General features: G+C 41.2%; 2 protein-coding genes across 5 annotated transcripts in view; both read left to right on the top strand.

Moving 5' to 3' along the window:
- The window catches only part of large1 (LARGE xylosyl- and glucuronyltransferase 1), a 48,543-nt gene extending 45,658 nt beyond the window's left edge, over positions 1-2,885 (top strand). For all 4 annotated transcript variants that reach the window (XM_042227799.1, XM_042227796.1, XM_042227797.1 and 1 more), the window contains one exon: positions 2,482-2,885. In XM_042227799.1, the coding sequence (XP_042083733.1) occupies positions 2,482-2,739 (258 nt within the window). In that variant the 3' untranslated portion in view covers positions 2,740-2,885. The remainder of the gene's footprint in view (positions 1-2,481) is intronic.
- Positions 2,886-6,547: 3,662 nt separating this feature from the next.
- LOC121811910 (LARGE xylosyl- and glucuronyltransferase 1) overlaps positions 6,548-20,733 on the top strand; it is a 19,762-nt gene continuing 5,576 nt past the window's right edge. The window contains exons 1-4 of the mRNA XM_042227800.1: positions 6,548-6,648; positions 9,775-9,900; positions 12,390-12,545; positions 19,277-19,440. Of these exons, the coding sequence (XP_042083734.1) occupies positions 6,586-6,648; positions 9,775-9,900; positions 12,390-12,545; positions 19,277-19,440 (509 nt within the window). The 5' untranslated portion in view covers positions 6,548-6,585. The remainder of the gene's footprint in view (positions 6,649-9,774; positions 9,901-12,389; positions 12,546-19,276; positions 19,441-20,733) is intronic.

Below are 20,733 nucleotides of genomic sequence, written 5' to 3'. Positions count from 1 at the left end.
TCAGGCAGATGTCAGGCTCCACAAGGTTTCTCATCCCTGGTTTCTTCTTAAAAATAACTTGGCAGGAATAATGGCATGCAGCTTCTCCTGCTGAGTTACAGAGAGATGGGAGAGGTCAAGAGAGGCAGAGTTAAGCCCAACAGGTATAAATTCCTCATTGATATCATCCTCCTCAGCCACAGTTTGCACGAACAACCGCTGCTGGATTGGATTATTCTGGGTTTTCCATTCCTTTAGCTCAGGGGTGGGCAACTCCAGGCCTCAAGGGCCAGTGTCCTGCAGGTTTTAGATGTTTCCTTGATCCAACACAGCTGCTTTAAATGGCTAAATTACCTCCTCAGCATGTGTTGTAGTTCTCCAGAGGCCTGGTAATGAACTAATTATTTGATTCAGGTGTGTTGACCCAGGGTGATATCTAAAACCTGCAGGACACCGGCCCTCAAGGCCTGGAGTTGCCCACCCCTGCTTTAGCTGATTGATGTGAAATTTGTTTTGGATTTCTTCTCTCTGGCATCTGGATCTCATGAGTTGTTGAACTGCTTTCTTAGCACAGCACTTTGCCATTTAGCCAACAATTTGTTTTCAGCAGTAGGAAGTATTAAGAGTACCTGCTGTCCTTGGCTGAACGAGCTCTCCCTTGCGGCCCTGTTGTAACAGTACTCTGCATATGCCTCTTCACCAATTTGGTGTTTTGCTCCATTTTCTCCCTCATCTGAAGAATGTAGTCCAACACGCTCGTCACCTCTTTCCTTGGCCTCACCCAGGATTCCTGCAGAACATCCAATGGTCCTCTCACCTGCCTGCCATACAGGAGCAGGTGAAAAGCCGGTTCATGCTTGAGGCACTTCCCTATAAGCGAACAGCCAATCAGGAAGCCACATGTCCCAATCTTTAGCATCAGCTGAGATGAAATTCTTCAACATTGCTTTCGGAGTTCGATTGTATCTCTCCACCAAGCCATCTGTTTGGGGTCTAAATACTGCTAATACCTTAAAGCTTATACACCTGCCTCAGGGTATGTAAAAGAAACTCAAAACCATCATCCGTCAAAATCTCAGATGGAGTATCCACCTGGGAAAAAAACCTGCAAGAGAGCATAAGCTGTCTGTTTAGCTGTAATTTCCCTAAGGGGAAATGCTTCTGGATATCTGGTACTGTAGGCACAAACCACTAATATATAGCGATTACCTGCCTGGGTTCACTCTAGCGGCCACACTGCAATGCGACTGAATGGAACATCAATAACAGGAAAAGGCTTTAAAGGAAATTTTGGGACATTTTTATCACCAGCCAGCTGACAGATTGAGCAAGAAAAACTCCTCAACCTCTCTGTTCATACCTGGCCAATAGAACCTGCTGGAAATTCGGTCCCTTGTCTTCTTAGTTCCCAGATGCCCCACCCGTGGAATAATATGCCCCAATCTTAAAACTTGCTCCCGCTGCTGCTGTGGGAACACCAACCTTAGTCTGTCATCCCTGTTTGCTTTGTAGTACAACACTTGTCCTTTGACGAGTGTTGTACTACAAAGCTGGATGGCATTACCTTGGCCTCCAGTAACACTGAAAGGAAACTTTGTATCGTTTTTGATCAGGATATGTCCTTCAATGCACATACAAATATGTGCGACTGCTTTCCTTCATTTGTGCAAGATCTCTAAAATCATGTGACACTGACACACTAGTGTATTCATTTATTAATTTTAGACTGAATTATTGTAATTTGTTATTATAAGTTGTCTTAAAAACTCCCTTCAGTTAATCCAAAAGTACTGATGGTGAATAGACAGAGAGCATATTTTTCCTATACTGGCATCTCTTCATTGGCTCCCTGTCTTGAGTAATCAGGCCTCACAGTACCGTGTCACCCTCCCTGAGCCTGGTGATGCCAGGTTTTTCCTTCCCACTCTCATCGTATGATTTTTGGGGTTTTCTCTTTATTATTGTAGGGTCTTTACCTTACAATTCAAAGCGCCTTGTTGTTGTGACTTGGCACAGTATAAATAAAACTGAATTGAATTAACCAACACTGATAAGACGACTCCTTCAGCTTGATTGCTCCTTTCACCTCTGTCCACCATATGGTTCAGGGATTACCACTCCCATAGATACCAACCACCTTGCAGCCACAGTCCCTTGCAAAATCTTGCCTCGTAGGGTGAGGATGGTTAAGAGTGAGGTGGTGGATGAGCCCAGAACTACACAGGAGGAGCTTGTTAATCATCTGAAGGCAGATGAATGCAGCTCACAGTCACCAAGACTACCATTGGTAACACAAAATCCCTCCTGAGATGTGTCCAAACTACGAGAATTACCAGCAAAAAGGGTTTCCCCATCAAGTACTAGACATGTTTTGTTTGGGGGTCAAATACTTATTTCACTCAGTGACATGCATGTTTTGTCTAGTTTTTTTTTGTTGTTGTTGAGATTCTGTCTCTCTGGTCTATAATCTGTCTTATTCTTCCTATCTTTCTCTATCTGCAGCTCCAGAAGACACTGTCAGAGCTGGATGAAGATGATCCATGCTACGAGTTTCGTCGAGAGCGATTCACTGTCCATCGAACACACCTCTACTTCCTGCACTATGAGTATAAACCCAGCTCTGACAACACAGATGTCACTCTCGTCGCCCAGCTCTCTATGGACAGGTGCTGGTTTACACCCACACTTACAGAAGCTACACAGGTGTGTTTAGTTCAAAGTGGGCAGAACAATGAAGTGGAAGGCTTCCAGAGGTTTTAGAACATTGAAAATGTTAAGAAAAAACATATTAGAGCTGCTCCTGGTTAGAAAAAACCCCACAATAAGCAGCTGTGTTGGCGAATCTGTTGACTGATGAAGATCGAAGGAACAAACCTCTTAGGTATGACATTGGGGGAGAAATATATTTACATAACAAGGAAACATTACAAGTTACAAGTAACGTGTTATTGTAATCTGATTACTTTTTTCAGGTAATGAGTAAAGTAAGGGATTACTATTAACCCCTTACTTCACTCATTACTTGAAAAAAGTAATTAGATGACTGTTACTTTCTCATAAGCACGCTGCGTTACTGCGTCACCAAAACATGATTTTGTAAAGCGTAAAAAAGTAACTACATTACTTTGAGTTTGATTCCGTAAAAAGGGACAGAAACATCAATAATGTGTACTTTATTGATCCCTGTGGGGAAATTACTTTCTGCATTTGACCCATTCACTCAGTGAAGCAGTGGGCAGCCACTAAGCAGGCGCCGGGGAGCAGCGTGTAGGGACGGTACCTTGCTCAGGGGTACCTCAGGGTAGCCGTTCAGTGGATTCAAACCCCCGACCTTCCGATCATGGGGCGACCACTCTACCTACTGTGCTATCCCTGCACCCTTAGCGTCTGCTGTGAACTGTGCATGGGAAGAAAATCTGAGCAAACACCGAGCACACTGCCACAGGAATGTGAAATTCACAGAGAAACCCCCAGATCCCCCCACTGACATGACCGCTGCAGCACTGGGCAAACTTCCACCCGCCCCACTCCTGCTAAACAGGTGAAAATAGATTTAAGAGCGACAGTACTCAGTGCAGCTGAATCTTTGATTTTATTTAATCATCTATTTGAAAGAGTGAGTGTAAACACAAAAAATTATTTTATTTTATATTTTTGAAATATGCAGAAAACAGGTTTAAATGTTAAACAAATTTCTTCAAGTCAAAGACAGCTACATATAATTTTTGCTTAATGCAATGTGCATAAAATTAAAACTCATAAAACAATTTTAAAAGAGACTTTTCATTTGATTCAATTTTATATGATGGATTATGCAGAAAAAATAGAATTGGGTTGAAAGGTCTATTGTTTTATTACGTATTCAGGTTGTGTATCATATTTTTAACAAGTAACTGAGTACTAACGTAACTAATTACTTCTGAAAATAAGTAATCAGTAAAGTAATGGGATTACCCTCTTGGAGAAGTAATCAGTAATTAGTAACTAATTACTATCTTCTAGTAAGTTGACCAACACTGCTAATAAGTTCATTAAAAATAATATGTTGAAACATGTTACAGGAACTTAAGCTATTTGAGTTAGTAGTGTGTGTGAATGGGTGGATGACTGGCTGTGTAAAGCGCTTTGGGGTCCTTAGTGACTAGTAAAGCGCTATACAAATACAGGCCATTTACCATTTTAGTAGGAGTGTTTTTAAAAAAATACATTTACATTAATTTATTTAAGTAGTTTGAGTGTTTGGGTTTACAGCTAGATTACACCTCTTAGGGTGAGTAATTGGGCCAAAGAGCTGCGCCTTGTCTCTGTCACTACCACTCACACTCCTGCTTAGTTCAGGTGCTGTAGGAACATTCGGACAGTGCTGTTTTTGATTTATTTCATGATGCAGTCTAACACTGAATAACTGTTGCCTGTGGGGGTTTTTTGACTTGGAACTCAACTAATTTCACACAAATATTGTGGCCATCCAGTTTGATTAACCTTTATAAACTATAGCTTTTTGTATTTGAGCTCTAATTATCCTGCTCAGGCAGATCTGCGTTCTTTGTTTCGTAGCCTTTGTAAAGGAGCACCCTGCTCTCTGCTGCCTGCTCCAATAAGCTCTCATTAATCTTCCTTATAGCCTTCATTAAACCTGCCACCACTGCACCCATGCTCTTCTCTCCAGGCTCCCACTGCCTCTTTCCTCAACCTTTATCTCTGCCCAGCTTCCTTCAGTAATCTCTCACCTTAAAGCCCGCATACTCCCCTCCTCCTCTCTTCTCTTAATCTCCCAGTTATATTTAATTCCACCCTCTTGCTGTCTTTATACTTTTTGTTCAGTGACTCAAAAGCTTTAAATGTATGAGTGAATTCAATTCTTGCTTCTTTTTATTGCAGCGTGGTTCCATTTATGAGGCAGCAATTAAAGTTTTTGACACTTTGTTGTGAATTTAACATAAAAGCTGGTTTTATGATATGATTAGGTTTCTATTGGATCTGGATGTAATGATATTTGACCCTAAAGTGTCTGCTACTGATGCGTCTTTCTTGCAGAGAGACAATTGATAGGAGAGAACTCCACATAGAAAAGCCCCGGCCAGATAGTGAATTCAAACCCAAGACCTTCTTGCTCTGAGGCAACAGTTTTTCACTCCACTATTAAGCTCATGTTATGTCATTCGTGCAGTTTTAATCTATTGTTACTGCTATTGAAACACTTTCTCAAATGATGCAATCAACCCGCTCTAGAAACGAGCAGATTGTTTCTATAAATTCTCTTATCTAAACAATCTACATACGTCCTTTCAAAGTCTTGCTGAACTCGGAGTAGAGAGACATTGGACCCAAATGCAGACGCTTTGGACGGACTTAAACCGAAAGTGAGCCTTTATTAGCAGCGGAACAGGACACAAATGCAACGTGAAAAGAGACAACGAATAAACTACAAAGCCTAAACTGGGAAGAAACTAAAACATAGGCTCATAGCAAAATACCGACATGAGATGGGGAAAGTAGAACCATCAGGGGAGATACACAGTCCATTCAGCAGCAAACCTTAAATACACAGAGGGGTAACGAGAGGATGGGAAACAGGTGGGAACACAGCTGGAGCTAATCTAACAAAATGAGACAGAAAACATGAGACATTCACAAAGATGCAGACTTGAGGCTGAGACATGGAGACACGACTGACTAGGGAGACACAGGAAATGCAGAACATAGAGACAAGGGTGTCTTGACATGAAACAAGGAACACCGACTATACGCAGGCTAGATAAAAGTTGAGGAAGAACTAAGATCACTATGAACCTAAGAAATAAAGATAACCAAAACCATGAATAACAATAATCAAAGAATATTATATTATATAAATCAAAAAACACAAACACTGGGTCACCAGATCCAGGACTGTGGCATACAGTTATTCCTCCCAATATAATCATGATGTTTTGTCCTCATCCCTTATGAAATGCCTTTATTTTTTTTCCTCAAAATACTACAAATCAGTAATTACTAATGACATTGCAGCCACTGTGCAGCAGGTTAGAGTTGAATGAATTGAAGGTTGTGGAGATAAAAAGGTGCTTGTTTGAGACAAAAAAAAACAAAAAACAAGTGAGAACAGTCATGATATGTATGTGTGTGGCAGGCCAGCAAGTTCTAGGTCTGGTAGAGAACCAGAGTGACTGGTATCTGGGGAACCTGTGGAAGAACCATCGACCCTGGCCAGCACTGGGCAGAGGCTTTAACACTGGTGAGTACCTTATAACCTGCTTTTAGCATGTTAGCTGTGTAAAGTAAAGTCTAGATGACTGAATTTAAGAAAGGAAACAAAATGAGAAAATGTGAATGAGAAACAGCACTTCTGGCACTGCGTCTAGCTGGTCTTAAGGAAGAGCTGGCGTTCCTTAAGAACAGCTAGAGCAATCACAGTCTTTATTTTTATTTATGTGGTGCTTTTGTGTGTGTGTGTGTGTGTGTGTTTGTGTGGTGTGTGTGTGTGTGTGTGTGTGTGTGTGTGTGTGTGTGTGTGTGTGTGTGTTTGGAGCATGTGTGTGCATTTACCAGGTGGGTTTTCTGTGCTCCTTCCTGGATCGTCTGCGAAAGCTCAGATGGGAGCAGATGTGGAGACTGACTGCAGAAAGGGAACTAATGAGCATGCTGTCCACTTCCTTGGCAGACCAGGTAAGACACACGCACACACACACACACACACACACACACACACACACACACACAAACACACACAAACACACACACACACACACACACACACACACACACACACACTGTCATAGCTCACATCACAATTGTGTCATTTAAATTGTGAAAACAGCTGTATTTGAAAGTAGTATTTTCGGACTTACATAATTAAATAAACCTGTTGTGCTTTCATATACTGACAGCACAGCATTATGGTGCTGCACCAATATAAAAATGTCCTTTAAATTTGACAACTCTGCATTCAGTGACAGTTAAAATCTGAATAGGAATATCTCACTCTGGTACTGGATGAAATCACCAGGAAAAGGTAGTCGGGACTGGTGGGTAAACCTGCCATTATAATAAAAGTCATTAAAAAAAGATTTTCAGTTGTGTATAATTAGTATGAGTATCAAATGTTGCACTCAATAAAGGTTATAGACTGTACAAAAAAATGACATGTTGGATATTGATGATTGAACTGTTCAAATGTTTCTTTAATTTGTTGAAAACAAAATGATGTCACAGCAGTTACTGGAAAACAAAATCAACTCTGGCCCCTTTGGGGTCAGAGGTTGGGTTTCCCCCCCTTTGGAAAATGGTTCTGAAGGTCAGTGATCCACTATTGTTTTTTCCCCCCCAAGAAAACCACCAAAAATTCACTGGCCACAGCAAAGAGCAGGGACCTGGGAGAGAAAAGTACCAGCATTTTTCTTTTTTTTAATTGGCTGACATCACAGTTGAAACACTGGAACATGAACACGTAATGGTAAAGGTTGCCTGCAAAAGTCTAAATCAGGCGTTAGTCTTAAGCTGAGCAAACACTGTGCGATTTTTTCAGTCGCGCGATTCAGCTCCTGCTCAAACTGTACGATTGACTCGCAGGGGTTAGAAGTTCATAGGTCACGATGCAGGGTCTCACACTATACGACCCGATGCTCTGATGCGACCTGAGTGCTCACACTGTGCCTCCATAAAATGAAGGTTATAACAGAAATTCTGTCGCTCGCTCTCCCTCTCTGTCTTTCACTCACACAGACACACCACCACCATCAACTTTGCTAAATTGCTAATGAAAAACATTGATCAGGCAGCTGTGATTGAGCAGCAGTGTAAATCCAACTATTTTCACGGTTGTTGTGGTCGTGATAATTTTGTGAGGCCACATCGAAAAGGCTCGGATGAGCTTTCCAAAGTTCTACAAGTTGTGCCTCCATCATACGCTGCACTGCCGTGCTGCTCCGTCTTTTCACTTTCATTTCTGTGTTTGCGCGTGCGCAGTGTGAGAGGCTGCGTTGACACCCTCACGACGGGCGACAGGATTTCAAACATGTTTGATTTTCTTACGACCAAACGATTGTTGATCGGGAGCTGGTCGTGAGGTGTTAATCGCTTCTTGTTACCCCACATATACGACCTACACGATGCACAACACACGATTAAGGCGAAACTCGGGCCGATCCCCAAAATGGTCGCACGACTGAAAAATCGGCTCAAAATGTGCCAAAATTGCACAGTGTATGCCCAGCTTTACAATGTATCTCAAAAGATATAGTTTTAACCTTCATCCATTTTCTCACGCTTATCTGGGTCCAGCTTACAGAGGCAGCTGTCTATCTATAGACATCCTCCCTCAACTTGTCAGTGACCTGCTTCACTCTTCGCTCAGTAAATAGGACGTCAAAATAAACAGCGATTCCTCCCTTAGCTGCATGCAGCCCTTTGCCATCTGAGAACAATCGTGTCAGATTTAGAGGGGGCAATTCTCATTTCTTTTGCTTTAAAACTTGGTTGCAAATCACCCAGTGGGAGCTGGAGGTCACTGCCTATAAAGTCACTTGCCTCACCTAAAAATGTTGGTCATAAAATTTAGGAACAGAATTGATAACAAAGGGTCCGACTTACTGCTGGATCGAGAGCTTTCACTACAGTTGTACAGGGACCTAATGGCCCATACCAATGAGCTCCTGCCACACCTGAGTTTTTGCTTCAGCTACTGCAGATCCATTCTCCTCTTGGATTGTCAGTGACTGTCAGCTGACTCAAGACACCTACAAGCTAAATAAAACTTATAAGACTCTTTCTCCTCTGAAACTTTAATGTTTAGATCTTTTGCAAAACTAAATATACTAAATAACTGGAGTCCTGCATTGTGCCTGTGCCAGGATGATAGAACTCTTCATGTATATGTTAGTGGTCTTCACAGTTTCCACAGTCCACTTGGGCATACCTATGTGCCAGTGGTCACAAAGACATGTTATCATACTCTTTGAGTTGTTCCACACCAACAGTCACAGGGCAAACACTGAGAGCTTTGTGAAGTTATCCTTTTTCCATTTAGTTATTCAGAGCTTGTCTAGATGAGAGGTATGGTTATGAGAGTTAAATTAAACCTTCATTAAGTAAAATTCCCGCAAGGTAGGCAGTTTGGAAAAGGAGCAGGCTCCTTTCAGCTTTCCATCTGCCTTCTGCTATATGACTTCCTTCCATGGACTGTCAGCCCACTTTATTGTAGTATTCATTACATGGTTAAATAGTTTTTATGTTTCCCATTAGGAAGCTAAAGCTGCTACTTAGGCTTTTGCTTTGTGAGTTTTCAAAAATCTCAAAGTTAAAGAAAAATCTGTCAGATGTAACCAGACTTCATTTCCTCAAAGCAATTTCAAGTTTTTCGCTTTATGAGAGTGAGTGTACGTATAAATGGACCGTATAAGGATGAACATCTGGATACATACAGCACACTTAACAGGATGGTGGCTGAGTCAGAACTATGAAACTGGGCCCAGACCAGTAAGATTCCAGAATATCTTTTTCACTTGCTTTTTATTAAACATAAAACCACGAGGCAGGTAGTAATCCCTCCCAGCTCTCCGGTTGCTGATGATGATAAAATGATTCATGTACGTAAAAAATCTAAATCGATCAATTAAACACAGAAAAATACTCACAAAGCAGATTCCAACTTAGGTCTTTAAGTAAGCATTTGTACCACATTTAAAACATTCAGGAAGACACATCTCTTTCAGCAGATTAAAGAATGGACAACCTAAATATGTGGGGGGTTTTTTGTGTGGGGATATCATATCTTATATGATTTTGTGTCTGCAGGATATCTTTAACGCAGTGATCAAACAAAACCCGTTCCTGGTTCATCAGCTGCCTTGCTTCTGGAACGTCCAGCTGTCTGATCACACCCGTTCCGAAAAGTGCTATAAAGATGTGTCCGACCTAAAGGTGAGATCTTGATAAGCCCGTTATACATTTATTGAGACACATATGAACCTGCTCGGAGGTGTTCCCCACTTTCTATCCTTTATTTTACTTTCTATTTTTCAAATAACTAGACATTTCAAACCCTGCATAAGAGTACTATTAAAAAATGAGATCAAAACAAACTCTAATGTTAGTTGTTAGTGCCATTAACCATGCTCTTTAGATTCACTGCTCCTCTAAACTCCAAAATAACACCAGCATGCAGCTATAGATTATGTGCACTTTAGCATATGCTACTTCCGGTGGGGAAACTCCTGTAAGGCGCTTCGTTTCCGGTGTGATATTCGCACCTTGTTTACGGTCGGGTTTTATAAAAACAGGTCAACCAAATGAATGAATCAAGCGGCGATTTACATTTCTCGAGATGTCTTGAGCATTTAACGAATATATCTGTAGATGATGTTCATCGACTTGTCGATATTTTCCCCCTCGCCTCAGGGCAAAATAGAAAAAGGATTCAAATTTTATATTTCTTAGTATTTGTATATAGTGTTTCTCGTTTATCGCGGTGTTCTAAAAATAACCAGCAAGGTGAAATCCGCAAAGTAGCCAACTATTTTTTTACAATTATTTAGATGTTTTAAGGCTGTAAAACCCCTCACTACACACTTTATACACTTTTCTCAGACAGGCATTGAACATTTTCACACTTTTCTCTTGTTTAAACTTCTCAAAGTTCAAACCTTCGTAGAAAAATAAGTCCAGTATTATAGAATGAAACCAAAGATCAAACTGTTTTCAGGTCCAAACATTTATTTGAAAAGTAAACATACAGTATATTTGTTTTCCTATAAATAATAATGACGGATTTTAGAACTAATGAATTTAAATGTAAGCTTAATTGCTTCATTTAAGCTTAATGCACCTTCGGTGCGCCGTATGGTCCCAGAAGTCCAACGTTTTTTGTGCCATGGTTATCTTCCTCTGCCTCTCGGGTGCTACCGCAGGTGCCTATGACGGTGCAAAACGTTTCGTCGGCATTGTTTTTGTTGAGGAGAAAACTTACAAACATACAGTACAGCACTTCAGAGTCACACTGCTAGCGATTGATGTAGCGATTCTGTACTGGACAGGAGAGACAGCACGGAGATCGACAATGGTCTGCAGTCGATCAGAACGCAGTACACACTGCGCTTTAAAAAAAAGGCAAAATTGCACTAAAAAATCCGCGAAACAGCGAAGCTGCAAAAGGTGAACCGCGTTATAGCGAGGGACCACTGTAATTGTGAAGATAAGTCACAACATACCCTTCGTAAATACTAACATATAGAGACCCTTACCAGCAATCATTCATATTTTTTTATATCCTGTGGCTTTTTTTCACGGTTTGTTGACATGCTGTGTAGGTGTGTACTGATATCGACATAACGGGGAAACATCTGGCTTTGACTATTGTTCACCTGTAGTTTGAATGCTGGACATTTTCCTGTTTAAATCATAAGAACTGTCACTATACAGAGATGTGCTTCTAAATGTGGACGATGTGTCTTCTGATGTGATGTAAACAACCAATCGATCTACACGCTTCAAACGTCAAAATTGATCATTTTATTTTTACTGACACGGCAATGGTGAGTGTGCACACCTTTTGCTCTTTGTAACTTAATGTAATCTTTCCGTTTTCGTATTTCGGACATGATTTTGGAGTCCACCTTCGCAGTAGCGATTGACCGCAAAGTAAAGCTACCAGAAATGTACAAGCCTACATCCGGTCTTAAAACAGGAACTTAGCATTTTCTCGTGCACAGGGTCTGTTACTGTTCTTACCACACTGGTCTGTGTAGGTTTTTAGTCATCCAAGTAAAAGTAATAGAAAATAACTGGACGTATTTAACTTTCCACACTAGCACAGTGCTTTTGAGACCGTTAAACAAAGACATTAAGAAACTCTGCTGAATCAGTTTTAGGAAAAGCTCTTGATCTTACCAATCAAAAGTGAAGCCATGCTGTAAATAGCCTCAGACATGTTTTGGCAGTTTTGTGGATTCTTTCATGTGGTTTCTTCTATAATGTATCTTCTTGCATTGGATAATGCTACATGTGCTCCTCGCACTGTTGGCAGTTCATTCTATGTCCACAAAGTGTTCTTGGCCAAAACACTGAGTTGCTGAAAGTGACAATTGAGCATCTTGAATGGCATTGCTGAAACGTATTTATATCAATCTGCAAAAAAGTGCAGTTAGTGAAATGGCACCTTTGTCTAAAGCACTGAGTGAAGTAATTTCACATCTTAGCAAACAGTATAATGAGGCTTTTCTTCACTGCTCTCTCATGATTTTTGCCAGGTATTGAGCCAAATAACAGACAAGTGTTAACAACAAGTAGTAACTTTGTTCTGCACTCTTGGCAAAGCGCAGTGTAAATGTTTTGGTTTATTGCTCTGATTCTTTAGAACCTGATGATACCAGAAGCTTCTTCACCACTCTCCCATTTGTGGTTCTCCTCAACAGGTGATCCACTGGAACTCTCCAAAGAAGTTGCGAGTAAAGAACAAGCATGTGGAATTCTTCCGGAATCTCTATCTTACCTTTCTGGAGTACGATGGCAACCTTCTGCGACGAGAGCTGTTCGGCTGTCCCAGTGAGGCTGACCACAACAGTGAGAATGTATGTGGAACTTCTGTGCTTCTGTTTCTGTTGTCAGTGTAGTGAAGTTATTTGAGATGGTGCTTAACCACTGTGGGATTCAAACTGCCATCATCCATTTAGTTAGAAACAAGTTACATTTGTAGCGAACAAAGAGTAAATTTCTTATCAATTGAAACATAAGTCAGGAATTCTCTTAACTCTTGACTTGGTATTGACAACATACATGAGAGTTTCTACATCTCCTGATGTAACTGCTATGCCTAGTACATTATTTCTGTATTAGTGATGGCCCGCTTGAAGCTGAAGCTCCGGTGCGTGTGTCAAAAAAATCAACACACTGCTTCAGAAGCACTGTGTCGAAGCTTGATTCGTTTGGCCAGAGTCACGTGATCAGTGACGTCCGAAGCTTCATTTAGAACCTAACTGCTTTGGTAGAAAAACTTCCACTTGATTCTTTACATGTAATGTTGTAAATATATATTTTATTGTTTAATTAATCTGAAAATGTTAGTCTGCCAAATGTGCAGCAATTGAATTTATTTATTCTCTTTAGCTGATAGTTGGTGGGGCCCAGGTAGACTGTATAACTGCATCTCTACCAGTTTCTCTGCACTCCAGCCTCCTCTGGGCCATGTGAAGGGATTTTCCTTAAGGCAGGAGAAATTATCGCCACGAAAAGGAACAGGTTCGGCCATCGCACAGTGGAACAAATTCTCTTCTTAAATAAAAATGAAAAAGGGCTACTTTAAATGCATCATGTTTTTCATTTGCAAGTTCATAAGCAATTTCCATTTCACAATCAATTCTACCCCCAGGTCAAAAATATGTCTGGGAAAATTTCCCTAATATAATATTATTTATAAATACACCCGTCTAGCGATTAATTGCATAAGTGCATGGAGGCAGGACCTCACAGCAGAAGCATACTCCATAATGTGTTGTACATTATATATGTAACGTGGTATTTTTCAATTATTGTATTTACCAACATCAAGAAGTCACAAGCAAAGAAAGACCACACCATGGTGCATGTTTAAACAAGGAGAGTTTACTGGTCAAAATTATTTATTAAACAAATAAAACATTTTTTTAACCACCAAAAAATACACGTTCAAAGCAACACAACGGCGGCCCAATATCAGACAGAATTCCACTCTGTAGAGTGGGCAATCATAATGAAGCAGTTGGTTTTATTTTGTGGATTCAAGCTGCTCTTCATATTTTTGGCCACCAGATGTCACCAGAGAGGACTGTGTTGAAAAGCTTCGAGTAATGAACCGTTTTTCAATACAAGCTTCAGTGCTTCAGAAAGCTTCATTTGGCCATCACTACTGACATGGTAGGTTCCGGGTATGCTGGCTAGTCAGACATTAGCATTAGCATTGTGGATGCACATGGACATTTTGCATCACCTACACTCATGATGCCTTTACTGCTTCTGAGGTGTGCGCCAGGTTTTATGAATTCCTATCATTAGCTCTTTAACAGGAGAAAACATCTAGCACAGGTGTGTCGAACTCCAGGCCTCGAGGGCCGGTGTCCCGCAGGTTTTAGATATCACCCTGTTTCAACACACCTGAATCAAATTATTAGTTCATTAACAGGCTTCTGGAGAACTTCAAGACATGTTGAGGTGATAATTTAGCCATTTAAATCAGCTGTGTTGGATCAAGGACACATCTAAAACATGCAGGACACCGGCCCTCGAGGCCTGGAGTTCGACACCTGTGATCTAGCAGAAGCAGGCTCAGGGAGGGATAGTCATCTTTTGAGGGTGAGGGAGGCAAGGAAGGAAGAAACCTATATCCATGTGTATTGTACTTCCTAAAGTTTTTATTGACATGACTCATATTCCTTTTATGCTTTACGTGTTCCCAGTCAAGTTGGCTACTGACAGTATTTAAATGTTTTGTTTGGGGGGGGGGGGGTCTGAATAACTTCAGACCTGCTTTGTATAATTAACATACAAACACTGAACAGAAAATCTAAAACTAAGTGATCTGATCTTTACATTTTAAGAGAGCAGGATTGTCGTGAACCAGGAATTGGACTCAAACGCAAACTCACTTAAGAAAAACGTGAATTCAAAATACAGTTTTATTGCTGGGAACAGAGGGAGCAATACAAAACTAAACTGGGAAAATCTACGAATATGAACCCCTGGGGAAACACAGGGAGAGACACGCAGCCATGAGGGAGGACGCAACAGAGAACTGAGGGAGACGCTGACCTAAATTCACAGAGGAATAACAAGGAAGTGAGAACACACTAGGAACACAGCTGACACTAATAACCATAACGAGACAGGGGCGACTGGACTGAACAGAATAAACATGAAAACACAGGACCTTCACAATAAAACAGGAAACATGATGTGGGAGTAGAGGAGAGGCAGATCACAGCGAGGGAGAGCACAGACACGACACGCTGGGGAAACATGGAAAACCTAACACAATAAAACATGAAGGGAACCACGGCACAAGAACTCACCCCACAATATAAACACAGACACAGAGGGAGACACAGAGGGCAGAGACACAAGGGGGGAATCCAATAAACTAAACTGAACAACCTAGGAACCATGGAATAAATAATGAACTAACAAAATACAAAAACACAAGAAAAACTAGGAACACTGGGTCAAAATGACCCAGGACCATGACAATGATTCTGTGTTAAAAGACATTACCTGTGCTTGAAGCATATCTATGCAATTTTTATTTTAGCCAGAGTAGCTCAAGTAAGCACAGTGTTACATATTGGACATTGTAAACATAGCCTGGAGTAACAGAGGATAATCTTCAGTGTTCATTAATAAGTTTTTGTGCTTTTGGAGCCATTACTAATCTGTAGAATAGAATGAACAGAGGTGTGTCTTGCCATAACAGTCCCACAGCAGGCACCCTGCTGCCCTCTACTGTCAACAGTGATAAACATTTACTTAAACAAAACTCCAACCAGGTGAAACTTGTATCCCCGGCACACAAACAGTGTGAAATATACTATAGAATCTCAGCATAGATAGGGCTTGTTTGATGGTTGAATGAGGCATGTTGTATAAAGTGCTCAGAGCTAAGGCAGAGCAGGAGAATATAGCATAAGCACCAGTCTATCTACCATGCCAGACACAAAAGCAGCTGTTCACATGTCGGTAATAATGTTCATGATCAAAGTCAGTGGCTCAGACTGACGCAAAAGTGCCACTGACCTTCACAGTCAGCAAACAGCAGACAACAGGTCTGTTCTCGCTAGAATCATAACGTGCAGAAACTTTTTAGCACATGTGAAGTTGCATTCGTTTAGGTTAAGGACAAAATGACTCGCAAGCAATAAAATAGCAAGAATAAATTAATTGTGCAAACCTATGATGATGCAATAGATAGATAGGAGTGGGCACTTCAGCAGTCAACAAGACTCTCTGATTTGGAAGTATTTTTTTTTATTTTTGCAGGTTTATTTGCTTTATTTCATTTTTACAGGTTCTACAGTTTTTCTATGCTGACACCAGAGTTTAATATGATGTATGTCCTCGAAAAGCAATATGTAAAAATGGCCATGATCATCCAGTCAAACACACAGTTTTAGAGAGAGTGGGTTGACTGAGAGAGAAAGAATAAGAGGACTAAATGTGTCGTGCAGGTACAGGAGACATTTATCAAAAGTGGTCACCTTATTCCGTCCGACTTCCTCCGGAGAATAACGGACTGTATTCTCTGAAGGAAGTTTGTCACATCATTTCCCAGTGTCACACTTGAAGGAGCGATCAAAATTAGGATGAAGTCACTGTACAGTATCTTTGAGTTGCACACAGGAAATACTCGTTTCTGCTCGAGTTAATTGAGAACAACCTTCAGGATGCCTTATCTGAAAGAGTGTCACTGCCAGAAATTGAAAAGCTTCTGCTTGATTCAGCAGAAGTGATTATAAAGTGGAAAAGAATTAAGACCTTCACATGCAACACCATGGGACAGCAGAGGTTAAATGCTCTTGCCATGCTGTCAGTTGAAAACAAATTAATTCATGGATTGGTGGAGATGGTGAAACTTTTCTTTCCAAGGAATCCATTTGAGTTTAGAATGCTTTTATTTTCACTGGAACAGAGTTTAAACGAAATTTCAATTTCTTTTACAATTACAGCTTTTACCATCACAATAGGATTGCTCCATTCACTGGTTGGGGGCTCAGTAACCCCCAAATCCAATATCAGAGCTACCTACTTCTCCAAAACTCCAATCCTGTACATTCTCTGCCATATTGGTGTACTCTCTTTCAGGCAGATGTCAGGCTCCACAAGGTTTCTCATCCCTGGTTTCTTCTTAAAAATAACTTGGCAGGAATAATGGCATGCAGCTTCTCCTGCTGAGTTACAGAGAGATGGGAGAGGTCAAGAGAGGCAGAGTTAAGCCCAACAGGTATAAATTCCTCATTGATATCATCCTCCTCAGCCACAGTTTGCATGAACAACTGCTGCTGGATTGGATTATTCTGGGTTTTCCATTCCTTTAGCTCAGGGGTGGGCAACTCCAGGCCTCAAGGGCCAGTGTCCTGCAGGTTTTAGATGTTTCCTTGATCCAACACAGCTGCTTTAAATGGCTAAATTACCTCCTCAGCATGTGTTGTAGTTCTCCAGAGGCCTGGTAATGAACTAATTATTTGATTCAGGTGTGTTGACCCAGGGTGATATCTAAAACCTGCAGGACACCGGCCCTCAAGGCCTGGAGTTGCCCACCCCTGCTTTAGCTGATTGATGTGAAATTTGTTTTGGATTTCTTCTCTCTGGCATCTGGATCTCATGAGTTGTTGAACTGCTTTCTTAGCACAGCACTTTGCCATTTAGCCAACAATTTGTTTTCAGCAGTAGGAAGTATTAAGAGTACCTGCTGTCCTTGGCTGAACGAGCTCTCCCTTGCGGCCCTGTTGTAACAGTACTCTGCATATGCCTCTTCACCAATTTGGTGTTTTGCTCCATTTTCTCCCTCATCTGAAGAATGTAGTCCAACACGCTCGTCACCTCTTTCCTTGGCCTCACCCAGGATTCCTGCAGAACATCCAATGGTCCTCTCACCTGCCTGCCATACAGGAGCAGGTGAAAAGCCGGTTCATGCTTGAGGCACTTCCCTATAAGCGAACAGCCAATCAGGAAGCCACATGTCCCAATCTTTAGCATCAGCTGAGATGAAATTCTTCAACATTGCTTTCGGAGTTCGATTGTATCTCTCCACCAAGCCATCTGTTTGGGGTCTAAATACTGCTAATACCTTAAAGCTTATACACCTGCCTCAGGGTATGTAAAAGAAACTCAAAACCATCATCCGTCAAAATCTCAGATGGAGTATCCACCTGGGAAAAAAACCTGCAAGAGAGCATAAGCTGTCTGTTTAGCTGTAATTTCCCTAAGGGGAAATGCTTCTGGATATCTGGTACTGTAGGCACAAACCACTAATATATAGCGATTACCTGCCTGGGTTCACTCTAGCGGCCACACTGCAATGCGACTGAATGGAACATCAATAACAGGAAAAGGCTTTAAAGGAAATTTTGGGACATTTTTATCACCAGCCAGCTGACAGATTGAGCAAGAAAAACTCCTCAACCTCTCTGTTCATACCTGGCCAATAGAACCTGCTGGAAATTCGGTCCCTTGTCTTCTTAGTTCCCAGATGCCCCACCCGTGGAATAATATGCCCCAATCTTAAAACTTGCTCCCGCTGCTGCTGTGGGAACACCAACCTTAGTCTGTCATCCCTGTTTGCTTTGTAGTACAACACTTGTCCTTTGACGAGTGTTGTACTACAAAGCTGGATGGCATTACCTTGGCCTCCAGTAACACTGAAAGGAAACTTTGTATCGTTTTTGATCAGGATATGTCCTTCAATGCACATACAAATATGTGCGACTGCTTTCCTTCATTTGTGCAAGATCTCTAAAATCATGTGACACTGACACACTAGTGTATTCATTTATTAATTTTAGACTGAATTATTGTAATTTGTTATTATAAGTTGTCTTAAAAACTCCCTTCAGTTAATCCAAAAGTACTGATGGTGAATAGACAGAGAGCATATTTTTCCTATACTGGCATCTCTTCATTGGCTCCCTGTCTTGAGTAATCAGGCCTCACAGTACCGTGTCACCCTCCCTGAGCCTGGTGATGCCAGGTTTTTCCTTCCCACTCTCATCGTATGATTTTTGGGGTTTTCTCTTTATTATTGTAGGGTCTTTACCTTACAATTCAAAGCGCCTTGTTGTTGTGACTTGGCACAGTATAAATAAAACTGAATTGAATTAACCAACACTGATAAGACTCCTCCTTCAGCTTGATTGCTCCTTTCACCTCTGTCCACCATATGGTTCAGGGATTACCACTCCCATAGATACCAACCACCTTGCAGCCACAGTCCCTTGCAAAATCTTGCCTCGTAGGGTGAGGATGGTTAAGAGTGAGGTGGTGGATGAGCCCAGAACTACACAGGAGGAGCTTGTTAATCATCTGAAGGCAGATGAATGCAGCTCACAGTCACCAAGACTACCATTGGTAACACAAAATCCCTCCTGAGATGTGTCCAAACTACGAGAATTACCAGCAAAAAGGGTTTCCCCATCAAGTACTAGACATGTTTTGTTTGGGGATCAAATACTTATTTCACTCAGTGACATACATGTTTTGTCTAGTTTTTTTTGTTGTTGTTGAGATTCTGTCTCTCTGGTCTATAATCTGTCTTATTCTTCCTATCTTTCTCTATCTGCAGCTCCAGAAGACACTGTCAGAGCTGGATGAAGATGATCCGTGCTACGAGTTTCGTCGAGAGCGATTCACTGTCCATCGAACACACCTCTACTTCCTGCACTATGAGTATAAACCCAGCTCTGACAACACAGATGTCACTCTCGTCGCCCAGCTCTCTATGGACAGGTGCTGGTTTACACCCACACTTACAGAAGCTACACAGGTGTGTTTAGTTCAAAGTGGGCAGAACAATGAAGTGGAAGGCTTCCAGAGGTTTTAGAACATTGAAAATGTTAAGAAAAAACATATTAGAGCTGCTCCTGGTTAGAAAAACCCCACAATAAGCAGCTGTGTTGGCGAATCTGTTGACTGATGAAGATCGAAGGAACAAACCTCTTAGGTATGACATTGGGGGAGAAATATATTTACATATCTAGGTTAATGGTTTATATATATAGTCCTGCACTACCAAAGAATACTAGGATACTTAAAAAGCAGAAGCAAACATCCTTCCAGTAACAGCTCTTTTTCAGTTTGGAGCTTTTGTCATACTGTCAAATACCCAAACCTACCTGAAATGTTTAAAGGTTAGCCATTCGGCCTGTACTCTGCAGTTTTATGTTTTTAAAACCATAGACCAGGGGAAAGTATTTAACAGTCAGTAAAAATGACTACCCCCAGAACTTCTGAGCTTCTAGGTTAATAATTTTAGAGTCTAAAAGTGTCCTTGATTAACATCAGAAAGTGAGATCAGTTCATCTCTTATTCAGCAATAATCTGGATCAAGGCGATATAATGGCATTAAAAAGGTTTATTTTCACATCTTCATGATGGGGAATGCTTGCAAAAATATTGACTGGTAGCAAAGTAGACAATACATCAACATAGTAAAACAATCAACAACTGACTGTATAACATACATGTAGTGGATGGAGCATTAAAATTCTTTACTTACTTACTAACAAAATCAAAACCAGTCTGTGAACCCCTGGCAACATCTGGTCGCTAGAGGAAAATGAATATTTCCTGATGGCTGCTGAGTGGTTGCTGGAGGTTGCTCCCTGTGGTTTGGTGAAATTGGCTGCAAAGACAATGCTGCACTGAAAACATCCTTGTGATTGCTTTGTCCGCTAGTAAATTATCATAGTTAGTTATAGTTTGCATGGAAAATAGCAGTTTGTATTATTTTAGGGTCTTGAAGGGTATTGAAGCGACTGTTGTTTTGTTTTGGCCTATATACAAGTGAAGAGGTTATAATAATAATAATGGATTGCATTTATATAGCGCTTTTCGAGACCCTCAAAGCGCTTTACAATTCCACTATTCATTCACTCTCACACACTGGTGGAGGCAGCTACAGTTGTAGCCACAGCTGCCCTGGGGCAGACTGACAGAAGCGAGGCTGCCATATCGCGCCATCGGCCCCTCTGGCCAACACCAGTAGGCGGTAGGTGAAGTGTCTTGCCCAAGGACACAACG

The sequence above is a fragment of the Haplochromis burtoni genome, unplaced genomic scaffold, assembly GCF_018398535.1.
Source record: "Haplochromis burtoni strain Fernald_Lab_line unplaced genomic scaffold, NCSU_Asbu1 Contig_281, whole genome shotgun sequence".
Taxonomy (NCBI): Eukaryota; Metazoa; Chordata; class Actinopteri; order Cichliformes; family Cichlidae; genus Haplochromis; species Haplochromis burtoni.
The sequence above is the reverse complement of the archived record's forward strand: the minus strand, read 5'-3'. Positions and strand labels throughout refer to the sequence as shown.